The sequence below is a fragment of the Lissotriton helveticus genome, chromosome 3_1 (assembly GCF_964261635.1).
Source record: "Lissotriton helveticus chromosome 3_1, aLisHel1.1, whole genome shotgun sequence".
NCBI classification, from domain to species: Eukaryota; Metazoa; Chordata; class Amphibia; order Caudata; family Salamandridae; genus Lissotriton; species Lissotriton helveticus.
Window position 1 is genome coordinate 1,757,540,911 of NC_136061.1, and position 21,423 is coordinate 1,757,562,333.

General features: G+C 44.4%; 1 protein-coding gene across 1 annotated transcript; it reads left to right on the top strand.

Moving 5' to 3' along the window:
* Positions 1-5,644: 5,644 nt before the first annotated feature.
* LOC144825118 (gamma-crystallin 2-like) lies at positions 5,645-19,049 on the top strand. Its single transcript, XM_078683997.1, has 3 exons — positions 5,645-5,716; positions 9,836-10,078; positions 18,644-19,049. The coding sequence occupies exons 1-3, from the start codon at positions 5,705-5,707 to the stop codon at positions 18,917-18,919; spliced, it is 531 nt and encodes a 176-aa protein (XP_078540123.1). The 5' UTR covers positions 5,645-5,704; the 3' UTR covers positions 18,920-19,049.
* Positions 19,050-21,423: the final 2,374 nt, after the last annotated feature.

The window sequence follows — 21,423 nt, forward strand, 5'->3', positions numbered from 1 at the left end:
AAACCAGTGTCCTTCCACAAAGAGTCAGAAAGCAACCTAGTTATCTTCAAGATTTTGTATGCAGTTTGGTTTATGTTTAGGAAACATTTACATTTGTTCGTACTCCAATAAGCTTGTATATGGAAAGCTTATGCATATGTTCTTGTTGTTTTCTTTTTTTATTTTTTTTATTTCTTTGTTTTAATAGTTCACTTTTGATCAGAAGGACCTAGGATATGTTGTATTCTCTTATTTTATTTATGCTTGCTTGTCTCTTTAATAGAGAACATTCCATCTTTACTGATGTCATGATGCTTCTTGAGATCTATGCATTCTCTGTTTGCCAGTTGCTCCTAAGCCTTGATTGGGAACACCAGCTTATTCTCTGTATCTGCAATAAACTACTCAATCTTCAATACTGCTTCCATGACTACATATCATCGATTATATCATTGTCCCAGTAGGTATTTTGTTTGCTAGATTCTTGGAGAGGTTTTGTTTCAGCTTCTTTTCTGCTTTCTTCATGCTGTGTTCTCCTTTCCTTCTTTCTTCGTGATTTAGAAGTAGTCTATTTTTTGGAGCCTTTTTCTAGCCTCACTTTCCTCACTCGCTTGTCCTCGGGGAAGTCAGCATAGTGGCGCCAGCACCACCCTTATTAACTCCCAAATTTCACCAGACAAAGGTATAGGCTGATCACTGGCTGTTTCTTTACAGTAACAGATTTGCTTAGGCATGTTGTTTCAGATGTATGGGGCTGCCACACCGAAGTTTCAAATCACCTGTAATTGCATCTGGTTAGGGGATGATTAGGAAAAACTCTTCTGCTGAGCATTACCAGTGGGCCAGACAGTGCTTAACTTGACCCGGTGCTGGCAGATGGGCCCGTCTGCACTTATTTTTGGGGACATGGAGATACCAATCCTCATCAGACTTTCACCCTGAGCAAGAGAAAAACAAAAAATGGGGTAAAAAGGAGTTAGGGAAAGATGGAAAAACTGACAAAGATAGAAAGCAAGGGTGGAAAAGAGCCTGAAAGAAGGAGATACTTTGGCAGGGAGTGTCTGTTGGTCGATGAAAGAGGCATGAGCTGGAACCAGGACTAGACAGTCGTGGCATTCGGCAACCCTGGCATTCAAATTCTCTGGCCGCAGCCTTCAGAGCAAAACTTTGGGCAGCAGCACTTATTCTTTTACAAATTAAGCAGTGGGGTCAGAGCATATTGCACAACCTTCCTTGTAGGTGTTTGAGAGCAGTGCCTTTGGTGAATTTGTATATGAGGCAGAGTATCTTAAAGATTATTCTGTTTTCTACAAGAAGCGAGTGTAGACTTCTGTGGTGGGCCACTACAAATACATGATTATTAAGGGTAAAGGACAGTTTCCTTGTAGCATTGTGCTTCTCCAGCAGCCTTTTGATTGGAGAGGATGTTAATATAGACTGGTGTTGAATAGAAAATGGCCTCCCACTCCCAAGGTGTGGTATTGAAAGGGAATGAAGGAAGGATTTGACACAGGAGATTGATCCAGCAGAAAGATCCTTTAAGGCAGTGCCCCTTGCTGTGAGCTAGGCTGAGGCTCACATAGCCTGGAGCTTCCGGGTTGTGTACGATTATTTTCAGGGATACACTCTTGCTAAAAAAGGAGGAGATGCATACAGGGTGTCAATGTTTTGTTTAAGTACCCTGGCCCTAGAAACACATCTTCTGTTTTAGATCCTTTCATCTTGGTAGTTCCCTCCCTCATCCACATGATTCAGAGGCCCTGTTTTATGGCTTTGCATTTGTTGGGTGGTCTTATAACTCTGAGATTAATCTGGATGCTGTACACAGAGGAGTGGGGGTGGTGGGCATGAACCCAGTTCATTAGCCATATGATTTACTTGTTGGGGAGAGTAAGGGGCCTTATGGGGCTCTGCAGGAGACTTCATAAGCTGGGGGAGATAAGCTCTCTCCCATTGGACTAGAACCTTTTCACAAACTGATTTGAGATGTTGGCTACTATTTGGAGTCAGTGGAAGGAGATGTTGTGGCCTCTGATATCTAGCACAGCTGTGAGATTTAACAGCATCAGCAACATGAGTGATCCCTTCATCTGCTAGCCTGAGTAGGTCACAACAGACTTTACCCAATGAAGCCTCACTCAAGGACGTCATGTGACTCGGTGTATTACTGGAATAGGGTAAGGATTCCCTAGAAGGCTGCAACGGGATAGTAGCTATTGTGGTCTGTAGGGTTGGTTTTTGATGAGGGGTAATGCATTGTTTTAAGAGATATGACCTTCTGCCTGTGACACAGTTGCTAAATAGTGTTAAAGCCCGCTGCTTAGGGCTTTACAGGTAGTTAAAGTCCTTGAACCCGCATTATAGGGCAGAGGCACGAGCCAGGCCATGTAACGGCTTTAGTAACAGTTATATAGGCAAAAGGCCTCTAAGGCTATTAGAACTTCTACACACTGAGGGTAGAAATTTTTCTAAATTAAAAGGGAGAAGCAAGAAGACAACCATTGGAATGTTGCTGCAGTGGTCTGGACCAGCCATTATTATCTCTACACAACTGTATTATCTTCACTGGAGCTCCCATAATTCCAATGTTCTAGTAAATATGGTCAGTTGGTTAACTAGTATGTCTGCAGTGGCCACAAGCATGCCACTTGTGAGGCAGGAGAATGTCATCAGGTGTCACCGGCATGGATGTGAACTGGTTTGCATTAGCCTCTGGTGTTAGGGGTGGGTGTGTATTGGAGAAATTGATGCCTGCCCTCATATTTTCTTCCATGCATAAAATTAGCAGGGTGTTGCACAGTTTCTGTTGTGGGATTGATTACGCTGTGCATTGAGAATTTACATATTTTGTACTTCCTTGTTGAGTTTAAAAAGGTTGTTTATTGCTTCTAATATTCTGAGTGTTCGGGAGGATGAACGTGTGAGCCAGTGTGATGGAGTTGGAAATGATGACCTTCAGATAGCACAAAGACCTCTGCAACAGGTTCCTGACACAAATGAAATGCCCTTTTTTCCTAAGAACATGCCAAACCTGCCCATCGTAATAATATTCTGAAAATATCACCATACATATAAGCATTTCAATGAGAAATCCACTTGCACCCAAGTCTTACTGTGAAGTCTGAACAATGTGACCACATCCACCTACTAAAGGTGCCAATAACAGGCTGCAGTGTCCAAAATATGTATTTATTTATTTTTAGGAGGTTTTGTAGAGTGCTGTGCTTTATGATCAAAACAAAGTCTGTGCGTAGAAGGAAATGGGGGTGAGAGGTTAGAGTGCAGTTAGTAATAGCGTATCCTGTTGTGTGGTCCTCATTGCAAGATTCAGATAAGCGGTTTAGTTGGACGCAGCTGGGATAGTTCTGTTTTCAGGCTTTTCCTGACAGGTATGCAGCTCGGCCCTGCCCTCAGGTCCCAGTTTAGTGCTTTCCAGTCGGGCCCTTGAGCTCCCATGGTTCTCGCTCTATGGTAGATCTGACTGAAGGTCCTTCAATGGTGAGAGCAGAAGTTGAACCCAGGTCATGCTAGCTGTGCAATCAATTGTAGCTCTTGCCAGAGTATGCCTTGTGGATTCTGCAGAGAACTTGAATATGGATCCTTGAATCTACTGGGAGCCAAGGAAGCTCTTTCACGGCTACTGTAATATTGTTTCTCTTCAGATAGAGTCTGTCAGCCTGTCTTTGAATCACGTACATCTTTGCGATGGTCTTTTTGAGCGTAAAGTGCACCGGACATTATAGTGGCACATTCACTAAGACCTTTGTCAAGGCTACTCTGTGTGGTCCTGATGGAGAAGCTGGAGGATGCTCTGAAGATCTGTAGGCTCATGCTCTTCACCATCACATTGATTTGAGGGATGAAGAAGAATGATATGCCAAAGATGACTTCCAGGTAGTCCTTACCCTCAATGATGTGTGCGTTGGAGCGCCTAGTCTGGACGGCATGTTGAAAGGAGGAGACTAAGCCTGGGCGGAGTTCCGCTAGGCGGAACTCCGCAAAGTGGAAAATAAAAACCTCTGCCGCTCTACGTGGAGCTCGGCAAGCGGCGGAGTTTCTTTAGATAAATGCAGTTCATGGTGATTTTCAGTGCCAGGTGTTTGTCCGCACTGTGCAATCATTGCGAACGGCCTAATGCACAGCTCATGCAGGCGCTGCTTCCTTTCTGCTGCTTGAGTAGATTTTTCCTCGAGTGGCAGCTTTCTCAACGCGAGCATGCAGTTTCTCAACACGAGCAGTCGCGAGCATACGCGACCACTCGCAATGATAAATCTGTACGCCCGCGTTGAGAAATCTCGCCGGGCTATTGATGAACGCGAGCGAGGGAAAAAACTCAGCGGAGTTTTTCGGAACTCAGCGAGCTCCACATAACACAGAGTGCAGAAAACTCAGCAAACTCCACGAGCAGAGTGGAGTTCACCGCCCCGACTTAGAGGAGACTTGTTTTGTGCCCCATCCGACCCCGGGGTCTCATTCTCGTTTCTGTTCAAGCAAAGGGAGCCCTCCTTCAGTCAGTGGAGTACATGGTCCAGGCACATGGGTATGTTGGTCGGCTTTGCTTACCTGATTCCCTGTCGGAAGTGGATGTGAGAGTCGCCCCGCACATTAGAAGATTCAACGGATATTGCTCTCGAAGCGCATGAGGGCACATTACTCTATTTGTCTTCAATGCCAGTCTTACCTGACGGCCAGAGTGACCCACTTTGGAGCTGGGGAACCAGGTTTGAGTCTCCGCCTGGGCTCAACATCCTGTGATACTGGGCAAATCACTTAATCCTCCTGTGACTACCCAAGATGGATGTGTCCTTGTGTAACGTAACTGGCGCTCATGTAAAGCGCTCCAATGCCTTCGGGTCGAGGTTGCGCTATATAAAATCTGCAAAAAAAATAAAAAATCCACAAAGTGGTGACACACCCAACTCAAAAGACCCTAAAACATCAACCCTGTCCTTGGGACCCATCTTCTGGCCAAACAACACACTTATGGCTAACACTCCTTCAAGCAAGCCTGAGAGAGAGCTCCGCCTGTGAGTATGGAGTAGGTCTAGAGTGTGATGGGCAGACTTCGGAGTGGGGATGTGTGCACCAATGGTGCCTGCATGTTAGAGATAATCGTATCAATATGTTTTACGTTTTTCATTTTTACTGCGTAGGGTCTTGCAGATACACACCGCTCCCTGCCAATAATACACATATTGATCCAAGCTTCTTTCCCAGTAGGAGCGCAGCCTGTGGTTCTGAAGGCTAAACACAGATCTCTGCAACATGCACTTAACTCTCTGATCTATGCTCTTAACTTTAAAACCTGTGATATGCAATATACCCATAGATCGCTCCGGCAGGCACATGAATCCATTGAGCAATCCCAGCGGGTCACACACTGTCTCCATTGAAGAATACGCTGATGTGAGCTCCTCGTTGCAGCAATGGCCTTCGTGCCGGGCGCGGCGCGCCTATGGCTACCACAGGACTGGGGGGGGGGGATGGGGGGGCAAAAGCGACACGCCAGCGAGGCCTTCAGACAAAAGAGATCCCCCTCCACGCATGCACGACTGGGGCCTCCCATGTATGATGTGCTGAGCTGGCGCTAGCGCTGTCATGTGCTGAGCCGACAGTTCCCAACGACAGTATAAAGGCCCCAGGCCGGGCGCTTCCACTCCAGTAAGTGAGCCATTACCGACCCAGGCACCCCCGGCGCAGGCGCAAGCCCCTTCAGTGAAACGTCATGGCTGGCAAGGTAGGTGACTCTCACAGGTTTCTGCAAATATTACGTACTCGTTGCCGTTTTGTAAATTAATATTATTTATTTTGTAACTGAATTTTGAACTGGTTGGGGTTTGCACAGGCGGAATGCCTGCAAGCCAGCTGGGACACGCTTGTGACGTTAGAATACTATCTGTCGGGATCATGGGACAACGTCAGTCATGCCAGGCTCTCCTGGAATGTTGACAGGCTTCCAGCAGACATGGAGTCTTCCTGCTCAGCACCGAAAGAGCGACAGGACTGGAAATGAGTTAAATCAATGACCTTCATGAATATTACATATACATATTGTTTTTAGGTAGTGTTTTTGTATGGTTAAAGAACGATCAAAATTGAACTTTCCCAGCACACAAGACCCAGGAAGAAGAAAGAAGTTAATTGAATGTTTTGAACCTGAAATTTGCACTGAATCGGCCCAAATGTTTTGTAGAGACGTATTGTGAGGAAAGATCAAACGATTGGCAAAGGAGGTGAATATTTAGAGCGGTACCCAAGAAAAAGTGCACAGTGGAGTCTGATTAAAAAAGCTTTGGCAAATACAATAAGTGTTGGCTCTAAAAAGAGCTGCTATTGACTGACAATGCTTTTAATTGCCATCTATTTGCAAACGCATACAGCATGAGGCACACGCATTCAAGCATTGTGATGCATACACAAGTCTGGGTCCAGCATCAGGATGCATGCATGCATGGTGACCAATTTTAAATGTACTGTTCAAAGGTTTAAAAACAGAAAAGTGAAACACGAGTCTGCACCACAGCAGGAAAGGAAGTGAGCCTCCTGGTAGATCTTTCAGCTGTCAGCCCTTCATAATAAATAGAAACATAAAAATATTTTAAAAAAGGTAAGCAGGAAGAGGAACATTGGGGAGAAATGGAGGGGAGGACAAAGAGAACATGTGGAGGATGGCAGAGGAACAAACAGGGTGAACGAAAACAGATGAATTCTCCTGGCGAAATCGAATAAAATTAAAATAAAAAGACTCTTGTCAAGTTAGCAATGGAAGCATACAACTCATCTAAGCAGAACAATGTGAGATCAAACTGTTCTTGAATGGGACAAACACAAGAATAGATGCTAAAGTCATTCTATCAAGAGCAGACCAACTGAGATAGTCAAGAAAGCCATCCAATCACAAGCAAGGGGTTGCCACAAAGCCCACACCGAGTATATGTTTTGTATTAGAAACAACAGGACTGCCACCAGGCAGTGAAGTTGTCTGTTGCAAAGACCAAAACATGAAGTACACTCGTGAGCAGCTCCCAGTCACAGATCACAGCAGTGGCCTAAGGGAGCATGCAAGCATTTCGATAAGTTTTTGAAGTCTACCTCGAGATAAAGTGGTAGATGTAAGAAGGGTCACGTGGACACACCCTGACAATTCAGTAACCTGAAATTGGCGCAGTTCCAGAATAGCAAGTTTGAAATATTGTGCTGCAAAATATAATATTTAGAATACAGACTACATAATGTCATGAAGGCAGGTATGCAGAGATAAGTATAGATTAACAATATACTTTGCTGAATCTTCAAATTATGTTGATGTGGCGTCAAGAGTAGTAAAGCAATATTTAGATACACATACTTACCTTCACGGTATTTAGCTAGGTAATATTCTGGCTACAATATTTTTGTAGCAAATTATATTTGAACGTAATACTCTGCCATACAACCCTCCAAGATGCTTATTTATCATTGGTAATTGAGAGGTAAGTTCTGAAAGACAAGCTTTTGGCATATGGGCAGGTGTTATGGAGTGGTCAGTTGGATGGGTACCATGGAGCGCAAGTGAGCAGGACTCCGCTCACTGTGCGAAGGGTTTAAGAACCTACCTGTGCTAAACTGGTAGCCAGTGGGGTTGAGACAGTGTAGGAGACATATGATCAGATATACTCATGTCTGGGCCTTCATGCCACGATACCTATCAGGCAAAAGAGGGGGTGATCAAGGGAACCAACCAAGCTGTCTGCTTTCCCTGACATTTGGCTGACCAACAGGCACAGCATAATCAGGGATACAACATTCTGGCATAATGTAGTGGGCCTGCTTGTGAGGTTTTAGGCATCATTTTACACTACTGACGCAGCCATGAGGCCACATCACTCTCTGGGCACAGATTGGCTAACATAGACCCTGTTCAATTAACGACTGCGGGCCAATTCTTCTTCAAGGCGAGGTTAGGTCCCACTGACACTAATTTACAACCTTCAAAAATTGTCTTTATCAGAGCTGGGCTGACTGCGCAGCCGTCAAATAGCCCTGTTGCTTATAATATACATTGAGGGGGCTTGGATCTGCCCCTTTCAGCCACTGACTTTGTCCAAACTGCCTCTTGGACAAGCTCAGCCCAGTCAAGTACTCATCTCTCACTTAATGCTATTGGCTGTTTGGGTATATCCTTCCACCTCCACCCGACTACTTGCAGTGAAATGCACAAGGGACCACTTTACAACAGTTGTGTTCTTTGCCCACTTCTGTTGGATCCTTCAAGTGTGTTTTCGACGTGTTCCTCTTCTCTGCTACAAATATTTGATAATGCAATTTTTAAATGTATTTAACCTTTATTCTTCTTGCTGGCTGCTGTCTGTACCACTGGTGGTGCTGGAGTTAATGCCAGCATTGATATCATGTATCTGGTACTAACATCTTTGCAACATATTCAATAAAAGCAGGAATATAACAACATCAGGAATTTGAATTTTTGATTCTCTCTTCAATCTTTCTAGCCCTCATCTTCTCCTATTTTCTTCTCACCCTTCCCTACTTCCCACGTGCTTCTCGTTTTGTTTCTTGCCTTTCTTTAAAGAAATAATGCAGCACTCATTACCATGTTAAACGCAGACTTATCGGCACTGCCAGTACATGTTTTATGTATGAGAAAAACCTAAACAGAAAAAATGCGTTTCGGCATCCACCAACAAAAATCCTTGGACTGTTTGCTTCCAAAGAGGAGGAACGCTTGAGTCGGATGCATGTCTCTCGCTCAGCTCGAGGTTCTCTTGGATCCTCGAGCCCAAACGAAGTGAGCCCTGTGTGGCTCCTGCATCCCACCCCCGCTCTAACCCAGTGCTAAATTTGTAAAATATCAAGGGCCAGATGTGCGACCATTAAGTTTAGCGAGTCGCAAATTGCGCAAAATTGCAACTCGCTAAACTTAATGTACAACAGTGTCTCAGAAACTGTTTGCGATTCCCAATCTGGTCGCAAATTGTATGCCTCATGAATATTAATGAGGCTGTTGCAATTTAAGACCCCATTGGGAATGGCTCCCACTCACAGGGATGGTGTCCTGTTGGGGGTCAGCAGACCACCATGTCTATGACTGCTTTTTAAATAAAGCAGTTTTTTTTTTAATTCAGCCCATTTTCCTTAAAGTAAAACGGGATGCATTTAAAAAAGAAAAATGAAACTTTGCAGTTTCATTTTTGAAGAGCAGGCAGTGGTCCCTGGGACCACTGCCTGCTCTTGAAAAATATTTGCGCACCCATTCCCAAAGGGGAAGAGGTCTCCTGGGGACCCTTTCCTGTTTGCGAGTGGCTTACCACCCTTCTGAGAAGGGTCGTAAACTGCGAGCGTTTTGCAACTGTAATTGCGGTTGCAAAACAATCATACATAGGTTATGGACTCGCTATTAGGAAGGGACACCCTTGGAACGCCCCTTCCTAATAGCGAGTCGCTAACTGTATTTTGTGAGTCCCTAATTGGTTAGTGACTCGTAAAATCAGGTTAATACATTGGGCAGACATTATTTGCGGTCGCAAAGGGGCTGAATTCTTCTTTGTGACTGCAAAAAACAGTCGTACATCTGCCCCTAAGTGTTAAGTTTTGTTTAGTTCCATGTTTTGTCTTCCTTTTTCTCATGTTGTCTTATTTTACTTCACTCTTATTGTTTTCTTGTTCAGCTTTCTCACTTGCCTTCCTCTTTAATTATCTGTGTTCTCTCTTTTTCAATCCTCCGTGTGATTCTTTGATACATTACTTTTCTTTATTATGCCCTATACAGTCTTTTGATTCTCTTTCTGTTCTCTATTGTTTTTTTTTTGCCACTCCTCCTCTCATGCCCTTCTTAATATTTTTCTTCTGTTTGTTTCAGATCACTTTCTACGAGGACAAAAACTTCCAGGGCCGCTCCTATGAGTGCTCGGACGACTCACCCGACTTGTTCACCCACTTTCTCCGATGTAACTCCATTCGGGTGGGGAACGGAAACTGGATGCTTTATGAGCGCCCTGGTTTCATGGGTTACCAGTACTTTCTAAGAAAAGGGGAGTACCCCTGCTACCAGCATTGGATGGGGTTCAATGACAACATCAGGTCCTGCCGCATGATCCCAGCTGTAAGTGTTTTTTCAGCCACCTACAACCAAATGATCTATCCTCTGTTATTCAAGTTCTTAGACCATGACAGATTCCATAGGAAGCTCTGTATAAAATTAGATAGTATTGTTTTAAGGAAATACCAAAGGAAAACAATGAAGGCCTCATTTAGTTAAATTGGATTTAAAAAAGACCAAGCCAAAATCATTACTTGTGCCTTGCTGAAACCAGGTTTTAGCACTCGAATCAGCATTCTACACAACAAATGAGCCGTGTTATCACAACTCATGCATTAGCTTTTGGCAACCTTCGATCCTCCTACTTGGATCGACATTGACTAATATCTCCTAGGGAGAGGCAGATCCATTGAACCTCCATACAGACTTAGATCCCTTCCACCACAGATTGACAACCTGGTGATCAGAGCCATGCTGACCACATGGAACATGCTTGCACGCTTCTGGAAACTACCCTAGGCTACATGCCTCCACCACTATAAGGCATAGCAATGGCGTACAAAAATAGGGGGAAGTCCATTGACTGGCCACTATAGAAATCAGCAGGGATCACAAGGGAGGATCATTTTTTTAATGGGGGCACGCACAAAACCTTTCAGGAACTGAAGTTATAATATATTCTTGCGTAATCCCAAAATCCCTAAATACAACTATCGCATTACATCAGAGCAAATTGTGGGGGCAGTTGACCTCATTTTTAAATCACCCATCCGTCACTACTTGGAGACATGTGGAGCATAACAAATGACCGGTCTCTCACCTTTACGCTGTTCAGATTGATGGATCCTTCTTTACACCTACAAGAAAAGTTACTTTGGGACACTACAACGCGAGTATCCCACGGAAGACTAGGCGGCCCTCATACATATGCATGACACTCAGCTCTGCATGACAAAGTTGAAAGTTAGCTACTTTAAGTGTTACAAAACTGGCATTGGACACAGAAATTCAACAGAGCAGGCCTCCTTTCTCATGATACCTGTTGGGGATGCTGGAAGGGTAATTTTTTCACTTATTTTTCACTTGAATGTGCTGCACTCAGGGCAGTGCCAGTTTGCGGCTGCCTTGGGGGTGGCAAATGAGAGCACACCCTCTGATGATAGCGCTGGAGCTATTTGTGTGCCAGTGCTATCTGTATTTTAGTAGGAGCTGCACAATTGTCTGTGGACCATTCTGTAATACTAAAGTGCCCCGGGGGTATGCGCAGCGGGCGTTTGGGCCGTATTATACAAAGTGTCTCTGGGCAAAGCGTGCATTTGCACCTGCCGTGTGCCCCCTTCTGTAATACAGATAGAGCTGGTGCACATGTAGTAAGTACTATCATTAGAGGCCTTTCCCTCAATTGCATGTGGGCATGGCCCCAAGCAAATGAGGGAATCTCTTTGCCTCTGCGCCCATGTCGTATTACAGATGCAAGTGCAGAGGCAACGAAGCTGTCAGGAGGCACTCTGTCAGTGCGCCCCCTGATGGCAGTCCTCTGAAGGTGGTGAAGGGGGTCCTATGGACACTCTAGACATCCCCGTGCAGACAGGTGCAGTCCTCACTGCACCCATCTCAAAGAGGATCTCTCACCTCTCTTAAAAATGCAGGCATGTTGCCACCTGCACAGCGAAACATGGAAGGCTGCTTCAAAGCTGTTCCATATTTCACTTGAATGTGCTGCACTCAGGGCAGTGCCAGTTTGCGGCTGCCTTGGGGGTGGCACGTTCAATATAATACGGCGCACGCCAGAGGCACAACTAGAGCCAAATTTCGGGGGGGGGGCTAAGAAAAAATTTCAGGGGGGCTGAACCTTTAATCAGTAGGCAGAGTGGAGCTGCAGGGGCTCTTAGAAGAGGTGAAACAACTGCAAGGCCTAATTAACATTCAAATGGTCTTTTAAAGACCTGTGAAACGTTCGGGTGCGGCTATGTGTGTGCCCGGGATCTGTCGCATCCCGGGCTGCCACACACGACAGAGGGGGGGGGGGGCTGAAACCCGGTGAGTCCAATGGGTGTTGCGCGCCTGGCGCACACTCCTTGTTTGCACAGGGCGCACCTTTTGAAAGATGCACCGGGCGCAAACAAGGAAAATTCACCGCATTGTGGAATACGGTCCCTGGTGTCAGGTAGGGCAGAAAGGGGAGAGGATATGGCCTAACGGCCAGAGCTGCTGACTTTGGAGCTGGGAAGCTTCAATCTCGGCGTCGACTTATCATCCTGTGATTTAGGGCAAAGCGCTTAATCTCCCCATGCCGCTCCAAATTAAAAAAATATATTTTTTCCTTGTGGAATGTAACTGGGGCTCATATAAAGCGCTCCAATACCTTCGAGTCGAGTTCGCGCTGTATAAAACTCCCCCCCTCCTCCCCCTAAAAAAAAGCCTATTTGGCGTCTGCCCCCTTTTGTGCCTCTACTATAGTGTGTGAGTAAAAAGAAATCCATAATACATTTCTACCATCTAGCGGCCACGCTGAGAATAGCAATAATTGGTAATAAACCTACTCTAATTTAGTCCTAGGGTCAACAAGATGCAACCAACCTCTGCGCTATACCTTGTCCAAACGACAGAATTCTACAACATTTCTCAGTTTTATTGAAGTTAGCTTGTCCAAACTGTGTCTGCCGCCTTCCTCCAAATCGATCAAAATTCATGGCAAAATGTAATTTAAAAATATATTTTATAGAAATTGATTTACTAGCAGATTGTACCTGAAAGAAGAGCTTCCATGTCTGGATTGTTTATAGCCACATCATGTTCTATATGAAATAAAATTTTCCCAGAACTGTACGTGTTCTAATAACAGCAGATTCTTCAACCACAGGCCAACACTCTACAAGGGAGCACATTCAGATAGAACTCCCAACATACATAAAACATGACCCGAATAAGCAGTTAACCGGCGACTTAGACACCCAACAGGACGTCCTAGTGCCACTTGCCTAACACACACACTCGTCTGCCTTGCCTACTGCCTAAGGGTGGGCGAGTGAGCAAATTAAAAGGGAGATCCGCAACAAGGGTCGCTTCTGGCTCTAAGATCCCACGCACGAGCCGAGCAATGAAAATGTCTGTCACGTAGATGGATCAGCTGTTCTTAACCCTTTGACCAGCGTTAGAATGGGATCACAATTCGGCCCACATTCCCGGATCACTCCCGTTCACTAATTAGCATTTGGCTATTCCCATTGGGCTCATTTTTAGAGAAATGTTTGAAAAATTGTGGGGCATATTACCAAGCAATAGCGATAATTATCGCTATTGCTTGGTTAGAGACAAAATTTTACCGCTGAACTGCGGCGATTTTTACCGCAGATAAACCTTGGTATTACCAAGGTTTATCGCAAATGCGATAAAAACGGCTGCAATGCATGAATATCGCTGAAAAGTCAGCGATATTCATGCATTACCGAGCTAATGCTCTTAGCCATGTTATCCACCTCCCATTGGATAACATGGCTAAGAACTGCTCAGGGCAGGTGTTAGCTTTTGGGAGATATTTGCGCTTAGCGCGAATATCTCCAAAAGTTGGTAATAGGAGATAGCGATGTTAGCGACTGTTTCCAGTCGCTAACATCTTGGCACGCCCACTTTGCATGTCATTAGTGATAAATATCGCTGACATGCAAAGTGGGGCCCAAGATGATCGCTATCTCCTACTAGCTGTCGCTAACTGGTGTTAGCAACAGCTAGGTGATAGGGAGATAATTTTATCTCCGCTTTCTTGGCTTTTAAAGCCAAAAAAGCGGAGATAAACCCCCTTGATAATATGCCCCTGTGTATTTTAAAGCTCATTGAGCCAGAAACATTGGTGAAAACTAGAAGCACTATGGGCCATATTATCAAGAAATGGTGATACATTATTGCTACTTTTATCGGCAGGAAACTGCCGCTAAAGAGGCGATAATGGGCTTGATAATAGGCTCTTGTGAAATCCCATAGAAGCCCAGGTTAACACCAGAACCTGGGCGTCTATGGGAATTCACAAGGGCATATTATCAAGCCCATTATCGCCACTTTAGCTGCAGTTTCCTGCCGATAAAAGTAGCAATAATGTATCAACCTTTCTTGATAATATGGCCTCATATTTTGGCTGGGCTGGCGAAGTGCAATAAAGAGGCCCAAAGGTCACAACTCCTGATATGGCTGTGTTTGTTACCTGACTTTTTTGCCCTTGCCAGTACAAAAATGAAGAAAATCACCTAAAGCAGGTATTTTCACCCTTGATTGATATGTACTTTAAGGTTTAAACAGTAAACATAATTTGAAAGCAGTTTAAATGTGGTCTAAAGCTTCTTTAATGATAGTTAAAACTAAACAAAGGAAGAAAAACCATGCTAAGAAGGAATACAGACTTTTTTTGTTATTGAATAAAGAATCCGCTCTCATTATTAAGTTCCAGCCTTTGCAGACTCTTTAAATCATGAGTAAACAGAAGGTTATTTTTTTATTGCAGTTTGATGTAGCGTAAACTCGGCCAAAGGGCAGCAATTATATGCGCACCAGTTACATTACAGAAGATCAAATTCATTTTTATTTTAGGCCTTGGGCAATTAAGTCATTTGCCCAGAATCACAGGATGCTGAGGTGAGGCTGGGACTCAAACCTATTTCCATAGTTTCACATTCGGCAGCTCTGACCTTAACATTACATTATCTCAATTTACGTCTCTGGGAAAGGTGCTTCACAGCAAGGTTTATGCAAACATACACCTCCAACCCCTCCCAACCACCACGGCCTGAAAGACAATGGGGCCGAGGTGGCAATAACCGGCCCTCAGCAGGGCCATTCACTTGCTCTCCCCAGCCCAGCCAACTTTAGTCTCAGGGTGATGGCCTGGCAGGGGAGGGGTGAAGAAAAGCACAGAGCTACTGCTGCTCCAGGGGATCCGAGGTGATAATGGCCCACAGCAGGGGAGTGGAGCATTGCTTTTGGGCATCAGTGCGGGCGCCACGGGTGGCCAAGATAAAGTCTGCAGCAGATATTGGCCTAACGACGCTGCTGAAAGCAACCCTCTCAGAGCCTCCTTTCTCATAATGCTGCCCCCCACCCACCCCTTACAGTGGCCTGGTGGGGAAGACAATAAGGCTCTGGGGCCGGTTGACAAAACCGACCCACTGGTGACTCTTAGGCACTGGCCCATCGGTCAATGCCCGACTGCCCGCCTTCCCAATCCGATGCTGCCTTTGGCCTCCGTAGACACCCACTGAATCACTACTAGAAGCCGGGGCCCACCCAAAATAATTTCTATGATTTCCCCTTCAAACTAATACATATAAATACAGAAGCAAGTGTACATCAAATACATAAATGATTAAATATTTTATGTAATTGACCAATAAAAGAAGTATCCAAAAAATGAAATTTTAGTTTTGATTCGAAAGTTGGAGAGTTAAAAAGATTAGGGGCACTTTTATACCGCCGGAGCATCACTTTTGTGATGCTTCAGATGCACAGTGTGCCAGCTCACATTTACAAGGGCACGCAAAGCCACCCTGCATGGCTTTACATGCCCTTGTAAATATGGAGTACGGTAATGCCTTATTCTGCGTGGAAAGGTTGTTCCATGGGTGTTTCTGTGGGTGTTCCCATGCAACACCCATGGTTTTTGACTCTGCCCCAGATTTACAACATAGCATAAATCTAGGGCAAAGTCAAAACTAACACCTTACCAAGGCAGGCATAACGAGGAGAAATGTTTACATTTCTCATCGTTTTTTCCACTTTCCACATGTGCTGCATTCTGCAGCAGACATATAAATGAGGAAAACACTTCCTTTGATTGGTTTTGTGCAGGGAAGTGTCTCTTCATGCCAACTACACAGACACCATGGTGCAAGGGTGACTGCGTTGACACTCGGCTGCAGTTTGTGCACCAGCAGAAAGGACAGGACTGCACCATAACTGGTAAATACGGTGTATTCCTGCCCTTCCCTTTTGACGTAGGGCAGCAGAGCTACGAGGCATGTGGCGCCGCCCTAAGACAAAATATTGTAAATAAGCCCCTGAGTTTTATTTTTTATAATACTCAGTGATATTCAAGACTCCTGCATATAATTTTCTCCTTTTTGCCCCAAATGCATGTCCTTTTTGTCAGCATTTCCCAGTTACCGGTGCTGCCAATCGTCCATACTAGATTCATTTTCCTGCGCTTGTGCTGCGCTCTCAAATCAAGATATTGATACTAATTTAATTTTTAGTTTCAAATTTCAAATTCCTTCACACAGAACATTTTAAAGTTTTAGTATTGCTTTATTATGCATATAAACCTACTTAATCTGCTAATATTATTTATTTTTTAGACAGTCGCGGACCCATGGAATAGTTGTGGTCCGTACTCCCGGACAGATCAAGTATCACTGATAGAGGTTGTCCAACAACCATCATGTACAAATATGACAGTCTCTTCAAAATTCAGCAAGTTTACTTATTTAACGTACAGACGTGTTTCACCTTATTGCATTGACAGGCATAATTAAAAGTGATTGGTTTTAAACATGAACTCAGAAAGGTTAATGGTCTCTCCTGTGAAGACAAAGACATTAGCTAACCAAGAAGCAAGCCACTTGTCAGGTGAGACCTACATGTGGCCTAGATTCTAATTATACATTGGGCAACATTGTCGTTTATTAAAGCAAACACAGGAGAGATATTTGCCCAGGATCACACCATTCGGTCAAGCAGAGAAGTGGGTATTAATTCCAGGTTTCGCACTGTGCAATTCAGCCACTAGATGGGTGTCTCGTTCACCCTTCTGTCTTACATCAAATGTTTATGCTTTTTCGTAATTCTTGGCACATGCGGTTAGACTCTGAGTGTGGGTGGCTGCCAGGAGCCAAATGAAAACTTGGCTTGTTTTGGGCTTGTGAGTCCAAGAGGACCTTGAGCTGTGCCAGGGACAGGCATTTTGTTCACATCTGGCTTGAGCTTTCAGTGGCTCGCCCAACTCTACTACAGACCAGGAGGTTGTATAGACAATTTGAGAGAGCCCTTTGGTCTCACTCTTATTATATGAAGAACATTCACCCACAGCTATGGAAGTTAACACATTCACTTCTCAGGAGAACATATCCATTTACATTACTGTTAGTGCAGTTTTGCAAGCCCAAACAGACTCTAGTTTGGAGTGGAAACCTCCTAACCCAATGCTTTAAATGGGCCGGTACTCACAGGTACTGAGTACCGGCACTTCTTATTTTTACCACTCTGAGTACCAGCACTTTTCTGCTGCCAAGGAGAGTACCGGTACTCATAAACGGTAGGCGGCTTGGTTGTTAGTGCTGGTGACCTGTCTGACAGCCAAGGCACTTCTGTTGCAGTGAATGGTGAGCTGAGCCCCCGCTGAACTATTCAGCGTGGGCTCATTTGCAGAACGTCCGGTGTACCCCATCCTGCTGTGTTGCAAACACAGGATTGAGGCAGCCAAGTGACGGCGCCATTAAGAAATCCCAAGAAAGTAACGAGGTTAAGGCTTTAATCTTTCTTGATTCTTTTGCTTGAGTGTCTGCTTATGTTCGCCTGTGGGCGGTTTTGTGTGCGAGAAAAAAGTGAGAGAAAGGGGGGGAGATTCGGGACACTCTTGGGAGGTTTATTAAAGGAAATATGTGGAATGCTTTGTGTGTTACACGTGTGTGTGTGTGCACGTGTGTGTGCGTGTGCGCAATCGAGAATATATAGTATTGTGCTAAGCAACACCAAATAACAGTATGGAAACTTCAAATATTATAAAACAAAGAAATGTTAAAACATCACCGTGTTTGGCCTTCGTTAGGAGTTAACCTATTTTGTTTATAGAAACGCATTTCTCGTGTGTTTTGGAACGAGCTGCACCTAGTACTGAAGTCAATAAGTAACAGTCTGTCTTGCTCTTAGTCCCGCCCCAAGCCCCGCCCACTCGCCCCATTTAAATGAGTACCTGCACTATTTTTTCCCCATTTAGAGCACTGTCCTAACCGCTTGAAAGTGACCCCCAGATTTCAGATAGTGCTGCCGGATTCCATACCAATTGTAGATTGTGGAAGGGTTAACAAAATAACGCAGCAAGAAGAAAACAAGTTATGCAGTGTAGTGTGGCACATTTAGTGACAGCATTACGTCACTATTTTAATGTTTTTACACATGCTAACACTGCATGGGTAAAGGTTTCACCTAATTCGTATAAATGTAACACTTAAGTACGGCAACTAAAAGGCAACCAATAACTGCACGGCAAAATGCTTGTCACTGGTTGGCAAGATAGGTGGCAGTGTTTTTAGTAACCTTTGAACTGTTTGAACTAGACTTTTTTTTTTTTTTTGTTAAAATCTGTAAATTGTGCAGAAGATGGGCTGATTATGTGGCAAGAGTGGCAAATCCATAATGATGTCGAAAACGTTGCAACCACATTATTGCATAATTCCAGTACCCATTTCTATAGAAACACCAATAACATAAACAATGTTTTATTATGACTTCCAAATATAGTAATTTATTTCTTTTTTCCCAGAGACTGAGGTCTTATTTATCTTACATGATTTAATTCATTCTATACACCAGCCAGTGTCAATAATTCCCTTTTCTCTGTCGCCTCTGCTTCATTTCTTCTTCCAGCACGAGGGACCCCACAAGCTGAAACTCTACGAGAACTTCGACTTCCTGGGCCGCGAAATGGAGCTGCAAGAAGAGGACTGCCCCTCGCTGTACGAGCGCTTCCAGCCCCGGGGAGTCCACTCCTGTGGCCAGGTGGAGGGCTTCTGGGTCTTCTACGAGCACCCTCTCTATCGAGGAAGGCAGTATCTGCTGTGGCCCGGCCAGTACCGGCGTCACAGTGACTGGGGGGCCAGGGATGGAAGGGTGAGCTCCATTCGACGTGTCACAGACATCTGATAAAAGAGACATCTTCTGATAAGCACCCTCATCTGAGCACTCTATACCTGAGCCACCATATTCTGCACACCCAAGGGAGCATTCTATTCTGAGCACTCTATTTTTATTACCCTATGAGGGCGTGGGCACCCCATTTCCATCACCCAATGTGGCATACACTTCCTAGTACCAGCATAAACGTGCACCTTGTTCTGGGGACCCCAATCCATCCTGAACACGCTACAGCCAGTGCTTAATTTGAGCCCGTAGTTGCAGGTGGGGCCCACCAGCACTCTTCTTTGGGTACCAGATCCTGTTTTTTTATCATTAGACATTGACCTAGAACAAGAGACAGAAAGGTAGAAAAGGGGGAAGGAAGATAATGACAGAATTACAGTGATAAGGGGGAAAAGATGAATGAAAATGAACCTGGAAGAGTGAAATAAAGGGTGAGGGAGGGTATGGCGCTGGATGAAAGAGGCTCGAGGTGGAATCAAGACTAACAACCCTTGGAATTTGTCAGCTTCAACATTCATCAGTAGAGGCTGTGGACCTCTGAGAAAAAGTTTGGCCACCGGCATTTATTACTTTACAAATTAAGCACTGGCTATAGCAATCCCAGTTTGTGGAGCCTACAACCTGGGGCCCGGTACAGAACTGGATCAAAGGGTTTCCTGTTGGAATAAGAATCACCCGGCATAAGAAGTGGCATTCCAGGAACAATCTAGGTCTTCATTTTGCCCCTATCCTTTCAATAAAAGCAATCTTTCAGAGCATCTTGTTGTATTTCAATAGTCTCATTACGTGTACTTTCTACTACACAAGCACACACATCCTTTACTTTATGAGAATATATATTGCAAGAAAAAGTGAATGTTATAGTTCGACTGAAGCGTACATCTGGGCGTTGCATGCTGTGACAGGAGTTATAGTTTGTAGATTTATATAGCGCTTCTTATCATCTGTGATGATATCCAGGCACTGTCCATGGGCACAGGGAGATTAAGTGATTTGCCCAGAATCACAGGATGTTGCACCGACGCAGAGACTCGAACCTCGATACCCAGCTCCCAAGTCGGCAGCTCTGGCCACTGTGCCATATCCTCTCCCTAAGGAGTGAGGATGGGGATCGCTGAGAGCAGTGTGAGAGCTCTTTTTCCATCTACTGAGGCTTTCAGGGCAGGGCTGGAAATTATGGTTATGTGGGAGCCTAGTACCAATTCTCAGCACCATGGATTGAATAGGACTGAAAGGATGTCTGTTATATATCTTAATAGAGTGCAGAATTGGTGAGTGCTGATTGGCTAAGAGTGTGTGGTGTAGCCTGGGTGAAGGTGATTGGCCTGCGAGAGATCCTGTTCAGTTGGGTACCTCTTGACAGAAAAGGTGTAACCAAAAAAAGGCTCTGATAATTAATAATTAATAAGCCAGAATGGGGTGATGTATTGTTTTGTAATCCATTGTGGCATATCTTGTGGTGAGATGCCGAAGCACACTTTTCGGACAGGTGGTTTGCTACGCCATAGGAAGTGCGTGGTTGTCAGTGTTGTAGTTGTTGTGATCCTATGGGGGGAAGCATTTAGTTTTTCTGCTTGAGTGACCAGAGAGTTGCTATTAACTTGCCTTTTTTTATTGTGCCTGTTAATTAAAAATACCCTGTGATGTGGTATTTACCAGGTGTGGTAATTGCCTCATCTTTTGAATTTACACTCGAAAAATGAGGAATTACATGCAGAAATAGTTGCTTATTGCATATATTTGAGCATGTATCTGTGTTTTTTTCTTACCATGTTTTAGACTTGACAAAATTTACCTGAGGAAAATTGCAGATGGAGTGTGGGTTCGCCATGAACTTGTAATCAGGGACCTAGAGCCTTCTGAACCCACCTCCAGAGGACACTAGGCTTTCCCAAGAGGTATTCTAGAGAGTGACGTAGGGCCCGATTCACAGAACTAATTTAAGAAAAAATACTAAATTTACTACCTTTTTGGTATTTACGGAAGGCACTTACTCATTTTGGTATTCACAGAAGGCACTTACTCATCATTTACTCATTTTGGTATTCACAGAAGGCACTTACTCAATTTGGTATTCACAGAAGGCACTTACTCATTTTGGTATTCACAGAAGACACTTACTCATCACTTACTCATTTTGGTATTCACAGAAGGCACTTACTCATTTTGGTATTCAGATTCACATTCATGCCTTCTGTGAATACCAAAATGAGTAATGCCTTCTTACCAAAATGGTACCAAGTTTAGGATTTTGTCTTATGTTAGTTCTGTGCATCGGGCCCAGTGTGTGCACTTGGTGTAATCGGCTCTTTCCGTTAGACACAGTAGGCCATGACAAGCCAAGTCCTGAGCAAGAGAAGGAAAGCTGAAGACAAATAAACTTGATATAGTAGGCTAGTGGAGCAAGCCCACCCCGAAAGTGGAGCAATGAGCAACGTTGTTGGATCACCAACAGCATGACAAGACCGTGGGATTCAATGGGCATGGAGATGGGTAGCCCGTGTCAG

Coding starts and splice junctions, on each gene's coding strand:
- LOC144825118 (XM_078683997.1), top strand. Junction 10,079..18,643: donor CCTGCCGCATGATCCCAGCT/GTAAGTGTTTTT, acceptor TTCTTCTTCCAG/CACGAGGGACCCCACAAGCT.